The sequence below is a fragment of the Vulpes lagopus genome, chromosome 7 (genome assembly GCF_018345385.1).
Source record: "Vulpes lagopus strain Blue_001 chromosome 7, ASM1834538v1, whole genome shotgun sequence".
Classification (NCBI taxonomy): domain Eukaryota; kingdom Metazoa; phylum Chordata; class Mammalia; order Carnivora; family Canidae; genus Vulpes; species Vulpes lagopus.
Window position 1 is genome coordinate 94,529,594 of NC_054830.1, and position 15,700 is coordinate 94,545,293.

The 15,700-nt window shown below is 37.3% G+C and overlaps 1 protein-coding gene across 2 annotated transcripts in view; it reads right to left on the reverse strand.

Moving 5' to 3' along the window:
- ADAMTSL1 (ADAMTS like 1) overlaps positions 1-15,700 on the reverse strand; it is an 882,039-nt gene that overhangs the window by 615,161 nt on the left and 251,178 nt on the right. For both annotated transcript variants that reach the window (XM_041761627.1, XM_041761624.1), the window contains exon 2: positions 12,455-12,574. In XM_041761627.1, coding sequence (XP_041617561.1) covers positions 12,455-12,574 — 120 coding nt within the window. The remainder of the gene's footprint in view (positions 1-12,454; positions 12,575-15,700) is intronic.

Consider the following 15,700-nt stretch of genomic DNA (forward strand, 5'->3'; position numbering starts at 1 on the left):
ATTCTGATTTTGCAATTAAGAGATTTGGATAATTTTTTTCCAGTGTTGGCCTTAACATAGTCATAGAGTAAAGTAAATGGTGGTGTAGAATCATATATGCTATAAGAACATAAAGAGGGATGCCTGGGTGGCTCAGCAGTTGAGCGTCTGCCTTTGGTTCAGGGCGTGCTCCTGGGGTCCTGGGATGGAGTCCCGTATCAAGATCCTGGTAGGGAGCCTACTTCTCCCTCTTCTTTGTCTCTTTGTCTCTCTGTGTCTCTCATGAACAAATAAATAAAACCTTAAAAAAAAAAGAACACAAAAACATCGTATTTCATAGGTATTAGGAGAACCCATCTAAAGAGGACACTCAAATTTATGCTTCTATAAATGTGTAAATTTCTCCAAGTTTTAGTATGTATTGTACATATCACCTTCACTGATTACATACAGAAGAGGTCCATTGTCATACATTTTGAAAGAGAGTATTTCTGCTCCAAGGTAGGACTGCCCAAGCTTTGAACTGCGTCAAAAATAAACTCTTCAGATTTTCATTCATTGTTTAATTATAGAAATAAGAGTACAATAAACACCCATACCCCAAGTGCTCAGGAAAACTGCAAGCAACTTTGAGTTTTTAAAAAGATGCTTTGCCTTTCAAAAGCAAGCCATATACTTTACAAGGACCATATGGGATCATCTGGAAGTAAGGAAAAATTAAAGAAATTTGTCTTATTGCATCATATTAGGCTTGACAAAGGAAATGTGTGCTTTAAGTATCTAATTAAAAACAAGCCTGGTATAGTAGGTCACCTTCTTCAGTTGTGTGTGTGTCTTGATAATTGCCCTCATGTTCCTAATTAGTTCAGGAGAGCACTGAGTATGAAAATGCATGAGGCAATCCTGACAACAGAAGACATCCTGTGTTAGTTCATAAAATACCTTGGATAACTATAATCAAATTTAATTTTAAATACACATTATAAAGATCACAAAATCCATTCAAGAAGGAGAATTCTTGCTTTGACTAGGAGGGATCACTTTTGATAGCAGGAGAAAGCCTCAGAGTGTAGTATAGCAATTAGGAGTGTGGACTGTGAGCCAGACATTGGGATTTGAAATCAGGTTCTACTACATAGCAAGGGTGTGACCTTGACAAGCTTGCTAACCAATATGTGCCTCAGTTTTCTCATAAGTATTATCCTGATATTATCTGAAGTGTTCATTACTTTGATTATCACATACATAATACAGCTAGCCAGCATCTGATAGATAAGTGTTTGCTGTTGCCATACTCATCACTGTCACCATCAGCACTAGCTGCTTCAAAGTTCAACCAGTTATCCTGCATGTCCCTCACACTCCAGCATCAGGCAGAGAGGACGGCCTGGGGGCAGTTCCCCTTCTACCAAAGAGAACCAATAAGCCATGCTGAAAAGCCTTTGCTTTTTCTTTGGAACTACCCTCCTTCCATTCTGGGAAATAAAGATTTTTTTTGCATCTGTGTCCATTCCTCTTAGATTGAAACTTTACAGACCACAGTAATTGTTGTTTTTATTGAGATGTGATTCATATACCATGAAATCCACTCTTTTACAGTATACACTTCAGTGGTTCTTAGTATATTATGCAACCATCACTACTATCTGATTCCAGAACAATTTTACTGCCCCCATGAATTTTGAAGCTACTGCAAAATAAATTTTGTATTCAGTATATATACTAGGGATTCACTTCCATTATCATTCCACCTAAGTGTATCACTGTGGGAAAGACCACTGGCTTCTCACTCTAAAATGTTTTCTCACTTCCTCTTTAAACTGGGTATATAGCTGCCCAGTATAAAGACTACCAGACCCGGGGCACCAGGGGGCTCAGTCAGTTAAGTGTTTAAGCATCTGCCTTTGGCTCAGGTCATGATCCCAGGGTCCTGAGATCTAGCTTCACATCTGGCTCCCCGCTCAGGGGAGAGCCTGCTTCTCTCTCTCCCTTTGCTGCTCCCCCTACTTGTGCTCTCTTTCTCTGTCAGATAAATAAATTCTTAAAAAAAAAAAAAAAAGACTACATGACCCTGAATCCCCTGCACCTAGGCATGGCTATGTAGCTAAGTTCATGCCAGGGAGCTAGCAATTCAGAGGAAATACAAAGTGGTAGCTTCTGGAAAAGCTGTGGGGAGCCAGCCGGTATATACCTTTTCTACATTAGCACGTTATTGTTTGTCCCTTCCTCCATCTTATTGCCTGAACTATGAGTGACTGGAGCTCTGGGAGCCATTTTTGGATCACAAGACGTCCTCAAGATTAGGAGGCAGAGGCTAAGATGATTTAGGAGAACAATGGAAGAGCCTGGGTCGCTAGCACCTCTGTTCATACTGGCCCTGAAATATCTTCCCTGGAAAATTTCTTTCACATAGAAGAGAAGCAAATGTATGTGCTCATCCCACCTTTTGGGGATGTTCAAGGCATACTCAGTGGATCCCAAATTCCCACCGGTGGCATAAATTTTGAGTTGCCAAGAAGGTAAGCACTCAAAAAGCTAAGACCGTTTTTGTTGCTCTTTGTAAGTATTACATCAAATTGGAGTTCAGCACAGAACACCAACCATTGTTTGCAGCAACTTATTTAATACAGCTCCCTAGGTATATTCTCCACACACTCATTCATTCATACTGTGGAACTAATATGTAATACATGAAGATTAATTGTCTCTGTAGAAACTTGGAACACCAACCAGCAATGGTAACGAGTCATACTTGCAAACCAATCTACTTAAATTGTACTTTCACACTGGAGACAAGCAGCCTTCTGAACATATATCCACTCAAAGCCATTAAAGAGCAATGGACTGTGCAAAGCAATAACCCTACGAGGGAATCTAATTCAAACTAAAATAAAGTCACCTGAAATTTAGTGTGTTCGGCAGCTCCTTTGAACCTGCTTCATATATAATCAAGTCCAACCCTTAAAAAAAAAACCCAAAATAAATCAAGTAGTATTTCTAAAGACTTTGCTATTAAAAGGATGAGGTATTCTAAAACAATACTCATAATCTTACTACTCTGCCACTACCCTGATGATCTTATTCAAAAAGAAAACATTTCAAGTTTTAATTCTAATACAGTTAGAATTAAAGTGTTGATAGCCTAAACTCCTAGAGAGTAAGGACCATTTAACTCAGCTTTATGTTCCCTGGTAGCACCTAGACGAGTATGTTAAATATAGTAGATACTCAATTAATGGTTGCTGAGATGAATCTGTATTTTTCAAATGTGCATTCCTGTATTCTTTAAAGTGACAAATCAGTTTTGTGACCTTGAGAAAGTTACTTTTCTTTTTAATTTCTTCACCTGTTAGAAGGGGATAGCATCCTCTTCCTAAGATTAATGAGGTATGTGTAGGCAAAGTGCTTTAGGCAGCACCTGGTGTAGACAATAAATGATAGTTGGTATTCTCATTAATGTTATTTTTTTTGTCATTGTGTCACTATTATTATTACTCTGCTTAAGATTCCATTCTGTGTGCTGGGAAAAGTATTATAAAACATAGTCCTTGCTAAAAAAATATCCAAAGCAGATGGTCTATACATATGAAAAGATAAGTGGAGATGCAAAGTAGGAGGGGTTCTATGACCAATGGACAATATTCTTGGGATAGGATCCCAGAATTAACTCCTAGTCTGAATTTTCTGATTGCCTTGTACTCCAAACCGCCACTTGCCTTTCCCCTCCCCACTGTCCCTCCACTATACTCTACCCACTGAGATTTTATAATTTCCTGCTTTTTTCCCCCAGATTTGCACTAATATTTCCCTGTGGGCAGACCATTCCTGCAGATTAAGATCCTGACAATAGCCTGTCCTGAGGCCTGAGCCAAGGACTCTCCACAGCTGCATAGAGTCTTCTGGGCAGCCTGAGAAGATAGGGCCCCAGCTGGTCCCATAAGCAAAGATCACGAATGCTTAGGATTTCGCAGAGACAAGCCTATCTTGAGAGCCGGTTTCCTGGAGCAAGTGAGATTTGAGTTGAGTTAATAAAGAAAAGTCTAGAGAAGAGGGAACAAGGACATGCCAGGCAGAAGAGGCCCTATGAGCAAAGCAATGAGCTGATAATTGCATATGGGAACAAATTGTGGTGTTGGCAAGCTGCAGTGAAGAAAGTCTAAATGGACGTTGTCAGAAGCAAAGTTGAAGATCAACAGGAACCATACTAAGGGGTTTTGGCATTAAGCTGTGTGTGAGGAACTCAGCTCTCTTGAACTATATAATTGGCTTTGACATACAAGTACTCATTACATGAAGGGCAAAGTGGAACTTTTGAAATATGTTAGTAGTGGTACATGTAGAATGCACAGGCAGACTGTGGGTATTTATTGAGATTGGGGAAGGAAGGTGCATCTATTATAGGTAGGAAGATCTGACTCTAGAAACACAAAACTGGTTCTGACATGAAAGAGACCTTGAGTAGCCATCAAAAAATATCACCAAATTGCAACTGTGAGGAATTTGAAGTTTCCATCAAATATCTAATTTGAAACACAGTATTCTAGAGCTGCAAAGATATCCAGAGTATATTTTATCTTAAAGGTCAGGAAAATGAGGTTGAGGAAGACATATGACTTGCCTCAAGTCTCACGGCTAGTTGGAAATAAAGCCTCAACCCAACAACACAAGCCCTCCTCAGGTTTTAGGCTCTGTAAGTGACACTTTTACAACAAATCCCACATTTTTAGTTTTGGTAAAACAATTTAATTGTAGATAAAGGTATTTTCACTTAGCAGAAGCTACATATTTATATTTAAGTAATATAAATAACAGATCTTTATTTTTTGGGTATTCGTTTTGCTCTTGTGTCAACATCGAGTTGAAATCAAACTTAAAGTAACACAACAGAAAACTAAAATGTGTTCCTTTCAAAACTTTTTGAGTAACAATGCTTTTTTTTAAAGCTGAACAAAAACATGACCTTCTTCTTACTTAGAAGTTCCTATTAACACAGGTAAAATGGTATACAGAATTTTAAAATCAACATTTAGAGATTATAGCTATTCAACAATATCATGCTAGTAAATAATGTTCTTTTAATGTTTGCTTCCTTGGTAGGCTCAATTATAAACTCAGTTTAAGGGGTGCCTGGGTGGCTCAGCACTTGAGGATCTGCCTTTGGCTCTGGTTGTTAACCCCCGGGGCCCGGGATCGAGTACCACACTGGGCTTCCCACATGGAGTCTCCTTCTCCCTCTGCCTATGTCTCTGCCTCTCTCTCTGTGTCTCTTATGAATAAATAAATTTTTTAAAAAATAAAAAATAAAATAAACTCAGTTTAAAGGCCTACATTTCTACCTATTCAGAAATAGCAGCACCGACTGTAAAAAAAATCATGTCTCTCCAATTAGAAGATCATATAAACTCTAAGAGGATGTTATGCATCAAAAGGTCATTTGGCCCCTGCCCACACCCCACAGTACTCTGTCATATTTTCTTGAATTCAAGTAATAGAATTTGGACTCTCAGTTACAAGACTCCATTAGGCTGTCCTCTGACCACTCCGATTCTACTCAGCACTTCCCTGTGCAGATGTCTGGTGCCAAGGGACCTTGTCCAGCTGCTGGCGGCATGGGCAACTACGCTCCATAGCCGCCTTCATCCACTGATGGACAGCACCTCCACCCTCCACGCACAGCTCAGTCATCAACACCCGTTAGAGACAGGCATTGAAACTCTTCATACCTCCTGACAGCTTCAGCACCACCTTAGAGGCAGCTAAAGAACTTCTTTGAAAGTTGTCTTTTCATGAGATGAATTAGCTCTTTATATTAAGGAAGCAATAAATTATTCTTTGGTGCCCCAAGTGATTTTCTGCAGAGCAATTTAAATCACAGCCCCTGGTTAGTTTATGCTTTTTTGTGAAGTTCCAAAGTCAAGCAGCAAAGAGTCGGCTCCTCACATTTATAACTGTTACTCAAGATATTTGATATTAATTTCAAAGTATTCTGGCTTGCTTTAGGATAACTGTAAGTGGACACTATCTCAGGAATTTGAATACCAGTTTACAGGAACAACATTGGAGTGACCTAGGGAAAATTGGTTTAATACTGAAATTTCACCAGTACTGACAAAGTTTCTTGGGGAAGGATCTCACAGTGTGAAACCTGAAAATGTACTTGAGCAGAGTCCTAAAATTCACACATGTTATTTATAATTTTCTAACTGATGTTAAATTTTTTTAACATTTTATTTGAGAGATTGTTTAGTCTTAAGAATCTGCTCACATGAGAGTTGGGATTTTTAATGCTTCACATTGTATTACTTCTAGTGTCTTTGAGATAATTACTCCTGATATCTATTTGTTGTTTGGAATCCTAGCAGGTGGTGGATATATTATAGATAACAGATAGGAACTGTATAAGCTGTAAGGAAATTAAAAATTGAGAAAGAAAAAAAATCCCCCCCCAGGATAATTTTTTTTCAGCTAATTCCAAAGGTCAAGTGTAAAGAAATAGTCCCTCTCCTTAAATACTGAGATTCATCATCCTGACATTATTTACTAGAGTTGCAGTTCATGAACTGATAGGAGGTCCCATGATTTTGTATTCTGTTGTCAGACATTTGACTACTCCTTAATTATGCTATGAGGCAAAAATGTGAATAGTGTATATATTAAATCTTGGGCACTGAGCTTTGTCACTTTATGTTTCAATGATTGCCAGTTCCACCACTGCTAATAAAAACAGGATTCATTTTGTAACTGACTTTTGTCAGACATCCTAAAGGTTTTATTATGCATGTATTTTAAAATATTCTAAACATAAAAAGTGCAGGGAATAATAAAGTAAACTTTTTTGCAACCACTAGCCATTTAAACATATATTACCATCTTACCATATTCTTTTTTGAGAAATAAAATATTATAGATATGGTTAAAGTATACCATGCACATGTTCCCAACCTGATCCCATTCTTTACTCTCTATGCAGAAAGTAACCAACATTACAAAGTTGAGGCATATTTTTCCCACCCTTGTTTTTATACATAATCATTTTCTCTAAACATTATCTAATAAATATTTATGTGATACTAAAATTAATATAAATTGTATATTATAAAGTAGTATCATTTTCCCCTCAACATTATATTTTTGAGATTGATCCAACACATATAGATCTAGTTATTTATTTTAACTGCTTCTCTAGTGTTTTATTTTATGAATAAACCACAAGTAGTTTATCCATTTACCTTCCAATGAATATTTAAGGTTTTCTTTCAATTTTAGGCTATAACATTCAATACTTTGTTGAACATCTGTGTGTTTCTCTAGGGTAGATTTCTAAAACGAGATTGGTGGGATTTAGGATATGCATATACTCAACTTTATAGACATTGGAAGTTGCTCTTTTAAAGTGGCTATACTGATCTGTACCCCAACAGCAATATAGGAGTGGTTCTCACTATTTCTTCCTCACTAATACTGCCTTTGTCAATTCTTTTAATTTTTTACCAATACGATGGGTATCAAATGCTGTATCTTGTTTTCATTTGTATACCCCTGATGGGTGGTAATATTGAATATATATGTATAGCATGCCATTATTAACATGCCATTAATAAGCTATTCATCTTTGACTTTCTCAATGATATCCCATCTAGGTTTTATATCTTTTTTTTAGAGTTTTGTTCTTATAGTTTTATTACAATTATGAGTGGTATCTTTCAAAAATTACATTTCCAATGGTCATTATCACTGCAAAATGGAGTTATTATTGCCTATCTCAGGTTGTCCTGAGAAATTTGTATAAAATGCCTAGTAAGGTGCTTACTAGAAACCAAATCTAGTCCCTCACTAAGTTTCTGTGGAATAAAGAGAAGAAGGAGTTAACATTTATTTGCAAATGCACACACTCAAGGTGGCACACAGCTTCATAAAGCCTTATTGATTAGTGACCAACACCTTTTTTATTAACTGGTTTTACGCAGAGAAGAAATGTGCAGTGATATTGAAGAGCCAGGTGTTTTAAAAGTGGAAGTGCATTCCAATTCAATCTGTGATTTTTGCGGCACACTCAGAGGTGTAACTTGAATTGGCTATCCTTTGGGAAAATATACTGAGACAGGAAGACTAGATTTGGTTTCTAGTACATTTGCTACTTCAAGTTACATAATATGATATCACCGAGGAAAAATCAGAACACCCTGCAAAGTATATATAATATGTCACCCTGTGAGGGTTTTAAATATTTTATTTGCCTGCATTTGCAAGACTTATCTAATGCATTCTGACTCTACTGATCATGAAGTATTGGGGAAAAAATACTTTAAACTTTAGTATATGAATATTTTATATGACTTCACATTTTCTGATTATTATTTGGTATCCTAAACTAGTACTCTCCATCATTTCTACATCTCTGTGAGAGCAGAGGAAGCTAGGAGAAGGCCAAATATGCTTCAAGCAAAATTGTAGTTTTGGGAAAAGACAACTCTGTCCAGGGTGGGCAGAGTCAGTTCAGGTAGGAAGATGCTAGTGAGAGATGAACAAAGTGAGTCACAGCTCACATTCAGTAACTTAAATGCTTTCGGCACAGGGCCACTTGCTTGTGTTTATGTCCCCTAAATACTCAAAAAATAGCAGCCAGTGTAGAAGTACAATTAAGCAAATTAAGTTATTATCTTCAGATGTTAGCAGTTAAATTCCACTGTTTCCTTTCCCTTGGCAGGTTGGGGAGGAGGCTGGTGAACACCTAGAGAACATATGGAAATGGTTATATTCCATTTTATGTAAGTGTTTATGTGTTGGTTGAACTCATTTTTCAGTTCATAGAAATAATACTTGTCCCCACCAGTTCCCCCACCCCAACGAGGAAGAAAAAATAATTTACTTTGAAGCAGAACCGTTTTTAATCAATTGCATTTTTTATTTCAGTTGAGTTTCGGAGAATTACTGACTTGACCTTAAAAACAAACTCCCTTTTCACATATGACTATTTAAAAAAAAAAAAAAGGGTCTTTTTGAGGATCCCTCCTGAAACTCACCTCTATTTTAGCAGTCATTAAACGAACACTCTATTGAAATAACTGATGATTTATTTTATAATAAATTATTATTAAATAAGAAATTACTTAAATGATTTCCATTTTCTACCAAGGTACAAGAATAGCTTAAATAACTACTTTGTGAACCACAAAGCTACAGGCAGATTGGGGTTTGCACTAAATTACATACTGAAGGAAATCTCATTCTGTAGTGAATTTCATGTTAATCATCATCATAATTTTGTATCCAGCTGACAACCAAAGCCAACATGACCTGTTTCCCAACTATTCCAATAATGAATAACAGTCTTTGACAAACATCCTATTTCTGCAAACAATGCAAATCACATACATGCAAAGTTTCAGACAATGATTAGAAGTTTAGTTGCCCTGCTGTGGATTCAAGACAAATGGCTCCCTTATACTGCTTTTCAAAGTGAAGCCCATGGAATTAGCCCTTGGAGAGAAAGCTAACTAGAAAGTTTTCCTAATGCAATGTAAAAGTCAATTTGTGCCAAAAGGCCCTAGTTGAGGAAGTGTTATTTAAGGTCAAAAATGACCGAAAGAAGCTTTTAGGTAAAAGAGTTCCACAAATAAGTTATAAGTCAGGCTGTTCTGGTTCTCAAAAATTATTTGCAAGAATAAAGAAAGGGCAGGAGAGAAGAAAAATTAAAGACTTAAAATGAGGATAGCAATCATTTTACCCAACAGTGTGACAATGTGTTTCTTACATCTCATGCCACTTGTGTCCAAAATCTTATACGTATTGGGGATAAGTTTATTACTTACACAACTATAAATTTTCGATCTATTTGCATTCATATTCTTTGTTGTAAACCTGCATGTGGCTTGAAAAAACATCACGGAAGATAATCCCAAATGTTCTTTCATCACCTCATTAAAATCTGAAATCATTCATACCATTTTAATAATAATATTTTGCATTTAGAAGGATCTTCACATTTAGTTTTTTAAAGATTTTATTTATTATTTATTTTAGAGATAGAAAGAGCAAGGGGAGGGGACAAGCAGATTTCATGCTGAGTACAGAGCCCAATGCAGAGCTCCATCCCAGGACCCTGAGATCATGACCTGAGCTGAGATCAAGAGTTAGATAGTTAATTGAGCCACCCCAGCGCCCCAGATTTTCATTTTATAAGGCCCTTTTCATGCATAGCCTGTAATGGAATTCTTACCATGCTTTCAATATAAAAATGCTAACAATTGGGCCAGAGAGAATAGTCATGATAGGTTTTCTCCATCAACACTTGGCACAACCAAGTGTTTATCATATGCAAGTGCGGGGGTGGGTGTTAGGGAGGTGAGAGTGAACATGCATCCTGATCTCAAGGAGCAGAGCTGCTAATCCGGTAAGAGCAGTGAAATATGAGGGTGACTGTCACTGGGCTACTAAAGAAGGACTTAGATTATGGCTCAGCTGTTTTTTCCTCTCACCCACTTGCCTGTGTGAAGTGGTTTTTGTGACCTATACCAGGAAGTTTTCTCATCGATGATTCCCCCATTATGCTGCAAAGCTTCCTCACAATGTAGTAGAAACTCAATTTATATAAGCCACAAAAGGAGTTTCAGTGTTCTGGCTATTGATAGAAGTAGCAATTCACGTTTGAACTCTTCCCCTTAAACAAACACAAACACTGAGGCGATTCATCTTTTAATGTTTATTTAGAAAATCAAGTTACACTTTAAAATTTTTATATTCTAGGGGCCAAAAGAAGTCCTCAGATAGAGAGATACACCCTCCAAAGAAATTGTTAGAATTTCACAAATTTGTTCGAAACTGGATTAGCTTCTGGTATTCAGGAAGCTTTGATCTTTTCTCTTCCCTACCGTTTTTCTTATACAACCCCAGTTCTGACTAGTTGTGCTGGTAGGTAATTCCTCTGTCAGGTTAAATGCCTCCACTCTCTCAATTACTTGTGACCTCAGTGGATTTGAGAAAACTCTGCAGCATGAACAGTTTCCATTATGATGTAAATCAATATTATAATATGTAACAATAAGAGAGTTTGTGAAAACTCTCAATGCTTGCCAAGTGACAAAAACTGTTTTTAGTGGCACCACTATGACAATTCCATTATGGCCATAATTCATATTATTCAATTTCCTTTATGGTGTAAATTATGTAATAATTAGACTTGCTCATGAGGTTTGCATATGGTATCCATGTAGCAGTACTTACCAGAACTTTTCATAAACCAAATCCAAAGTGAGCTAACATATCTCAGATTTTGCATAACATCAAATGGAACAAAATTAAAACATAATTACAAGATAATGTTCTGAGAAAGAAGTAATAAAACTTAGGTGGCAATGTGTATACCATAGTAGATCACACAAAAAAGCCTTGAGCAGACAATAAAAGTTTAAAAGGCAGGCTCTGCATTTTCTGAGTTTACTGAGAAATATATGTGTATCTGCATGAACCATCTGAAAATTAATTATTGTACCCTTGGGAACCTTTACCACTGTTCCTGCCCACACTTGGGGCACAAGCTTTGAGAAGAATGTGAATGTCTGTCCAGGAGAAGATGGTGGTCATGAATGGCCACCATGAGAACTGATTTACTTAGTATTTAAAAGAGAAGTTTATGAGATAAACGTGCCCAAAAGAACCTCTTGAGAGAGGCTGTAAGGAGGCAGGGTAGAGGAGGTAGAAATAAAGCCACTTGCATGTTTGCTTTGAACATGTTCTAAATCAGTATTTTCTGAGTACACAAGAAATCCACTGGCTCCTTTAATTCTACCGTGAGCACTTCCTAGCACAAGCTCATCACCATGAAGAGCCACACTTGAAACTTTCAGAAGTTATCCTTCCAATTCTCACAATAAAGTACAAATCACAAATAATGGCTTGATTCACAGTTATGGAGAACCCTGAATCCTGACATCTCTGTTCAACTGTGCTACTTGTTTTCATTTCAGAGCTCATTTTGGAGACTTTCAATTTTCTGCTTTTTTTTTTTTTCAAAACCACCACCAGAGAAACAAACTTTCATAAAATAAATATGACTAACACTTTGAAGTAAAAATATCCACAAAGAAACCCGTATGGGAAGATGGTGGAATTTCCATTGACTCATAAAACAATTTACATATAAAGCTCCTTTTTTCTTCACTCATTTAAATTATTACCATTTCTTGTTCAGACGCGTTGGCAAAACATCAGTTATTTTAATGTGAATCCTTCACAGGCTGTCCCAAACCAACTAACGCTCCAGTGAAAGGTTTGCAGCTTGCCAGACCCAGGAAAGGGTAGAAAGTTGACCCACATATTCTGTCTAATGAAGTGTCACGTTGCTTTCCTCTTGTCATGGACATGAGGAAATACCATCCAAACCTCTTCACATTTGCTAAAACCAACTACCACCACGAGTCAGAATTAGCGACTTGAACTTCAGTGTTTCTAAGAATAAAGAAAAGAGGCACTCTACCGGGTCTTCAGTTTTGTGACTATTCAAGAGGTCAGACAGGAAATCTTCATGAAGGCTCTCTCTCCGAATTAGCGTAAATTCCCTCAGGAAAACAGCCCCCTGGCTTTGGTCTCCGCATACCTAGGGAGATAAGATAGCCAATTAAGCCTTCAGACAGAGCCTGGAGGGAGGGGACACTGAGGAATGAGTGTCTCTGAGTTGAAGAAACTTCTTGGATTCATTTCAAGTCCGATTAGAGCAGTCAAAAACAACGCACGCAAATACATATTAATGCGAGAGCCACTAGAATATTCTGGCATGTGGCTCCTTGGATGGATGCCAGGAAAGTCCACTGCTAAGTTGGCACCTCTTAATTGCCTGGTGTACGATGCCAAAATTCAGAGATTGTAAACTATCTTTGAGGCCAAATCAAGCGTAGATTTATTCTCTTGGGCTACCCTTATGTATGTGGCACCCAGGTACCTCAGACCCACAGGGATCTATCCCTAGTCCCATAGATATGAGCATCTAGGTGGACCCTGATGTTCTATTAAATTATCTATGAGGTAAGGAGAAGCTGGCAGAAGTCCATAACTGACTTCCCGAATTATTCAAGTACTTTAGAACCAGATGCACTTTAGCTACTCTGGAGGAAGGTACTGGAGAACTTTTATCTGGATCTTATCACATACCAGGTTCTTTACACATGTTATCTTGCAGCAGCCCCAGGAGGTGTCTGTTACTAGCCACACTTTGCAAATTAGGAACTGGAGGCAACAGGGTTTCAGGAATTTGGCAAGTTAATAAGTGATGAAAGGAGGACTCAGATACAGGTCTGACTCCAAAACCTCTTTCTTTTTATTATCACATTGTTCTACTGAGCCCCTCAAACCTCTGGCGGAAAACAAATTGTTAGGTAACTACTACATATGCAAGGGTCAGTGAATTTACCCAGGCCTCCCACTACCTCTCTGAACCTCAGTTTACTCGTTGTATTGAGTAAACTGGAATGATATTAGCATGAGTGGGCTGCTGAGAAGACAGGAGATAATACATGTAAGGTGCAGAGTACAGCTACTTACCTAGAGGAAGCAGTCAACAGATAACAGCCACAGTTATTATAAAAGCACATTCTACTCAAGGAACAATTAAAAATTTAAGCTTTTAACATACATGAAATTCTTTGACCATATTTATAATATCTGTAATGGATATTATAAATGGGTGTTGTATTATCTTCCTATTAGTTTAACATTTAATTTTTAAACATTTTCAGTTTTATACCTCTTTTATGGTATCGGTAATGTCATTAGGAATATGTGGGTGTTCATGATATTACTTTATGCCTTATTCAATGTCTCTCATAATTCATAATAAATGAAAATAATTTTAATCCCTAAACACTTTGGAAAGGAATAGAATTTTCTGTAATTTATATCTAAATGGCCTCTGTTATACACAATATAGTATCATGGAGGTAGACAGAATCTTGGGCCCCTTTACTCTCTAGTCTCCTACCTGTGACTATATCATTCAACATGGCAAAGGGACTTTGCAGATGTAATTAAGTTTACTTATGAGCAGACTTCAAAATAGGGTTGTATCCTGGATAATCCAAGTGGGCCCAATGCAATCATCGGAGTCCTTCAAACAGAACATTCTGGGCTGAGGGCAGAAGAGAAAGTCAAAAAGCTTCAAAGTGTGACAAGGACTTGACCTGCCATTTTTGGCTTGAAGATCAAGGGGGGGCATGTGGGAAGCTTGAGAGGAAAATATGTTCTGCCAACAACGGAGACCTTGAAAGAGGACCTTTGCCCTAGTAGAGAACTACATCTTTGGCCAATAGTTAGATTTCAGCCCAGTGGGACTCTAACTAGGGAATCCAGCCATGCCTGCCAGACTTCTGACCTATAGAAATTTTGAGATAGTACTTATGTACTGTTTTCAGCCATTAAATCTGTGGTAATTTGTTATGGCAGCAATAGAAAATGGATATTGATACTGATATGCATCAAGAGGCACAGTCAATGAGAGGTTATCTTATTACTTTTCCTGCATGGCTTCATAAGAATTAACCAGTACTGAACAAGGAGAGGTACAATTACAGATGAATTCTTAGAAATGTAACCTTCTGGTTAACCTAACTTATTCCTGTTACCCTTAAAATTAAATTTCTCATTTCTTTTCTCATCAGAGTCAGTCATTCCTTGAGTCTGTACCTACATACACTTCAAAACCTGTCTTGACCCTGAAACTTCCCTGATCAGGGAAGCTTTCAGGGGTTCTCCACTTCGCGTCAGGTGCATTTCAAATTCATGGGTCCGGTGCTCAGGACTACTCACAGCTTTTCAAGCTCTAGATAAAGAATAGCCACACTTCTGCAACTTTTTCTCAAAAAGATCAGAACCTGAGTTTAAAGTGACCTAGAATTGGTTTATTTTAATGTCACTGTTTTCAAAAGAACTGATGTATGGCTGATTGCTACTAAAGTTCAGATTTCATTAATCATTTCTCTAACAATCCTAGGCTATTGTGAATTCTAACACCAATATGCAAAATGGTGGCCACTTTGTCATGCAATGTCATAGTTTTTAAAAGCTCAAATCTGAAGAGACTAATCAACTTATGTGCATTTTCTTTGGGAGAACTTTTGTGCCTGTAAAAGACATGTTTCTTTTGTTAAACTGATTAAAGAAAGAGGCAAAATGACTAAAATATCCTCCAAAAGACAAAGTGAGGTGTCAAACATAAAGACTCAATATGCAATGCTATAAAAAGAAAGTAAAATCACCAAACACTTTATCCATTTGGTTTATACTTTAATTCTCAATCATAACCGCATATGTGTTTTCAAAAGCATTTCTGCCTGTTTGTATTTCCCAAGAATATTCACATTTGTAAGACTCACAATTCTTACCAAGATACTCAAGTTCCCCAATACTTTTCTGTGATACCAAGGCAGAAGGTCTTAATTAAACTAAAATTCAATTTAATATTGGGAATAGATAAGAACATACAAGCTAGATAAATGTAATTATAACCATTTTCTCCCTATAGATATCTTGTGCATATCTGTTTCTAATTTAACTTCTATTCATGAACACTATTACTAATTAGGCAATGTTAAGTACCCAAATTAATTTGGTCATTATTAAGTTAGTTTTAAACATCTGTATCTAGGGATGCCTGGGTGGCTCAGCGGTTGAGCATCTGCCTTTGGCTCAGGTTGGGAACCCGCAATCATGGGATCGAGTCCTGCATGGGCTC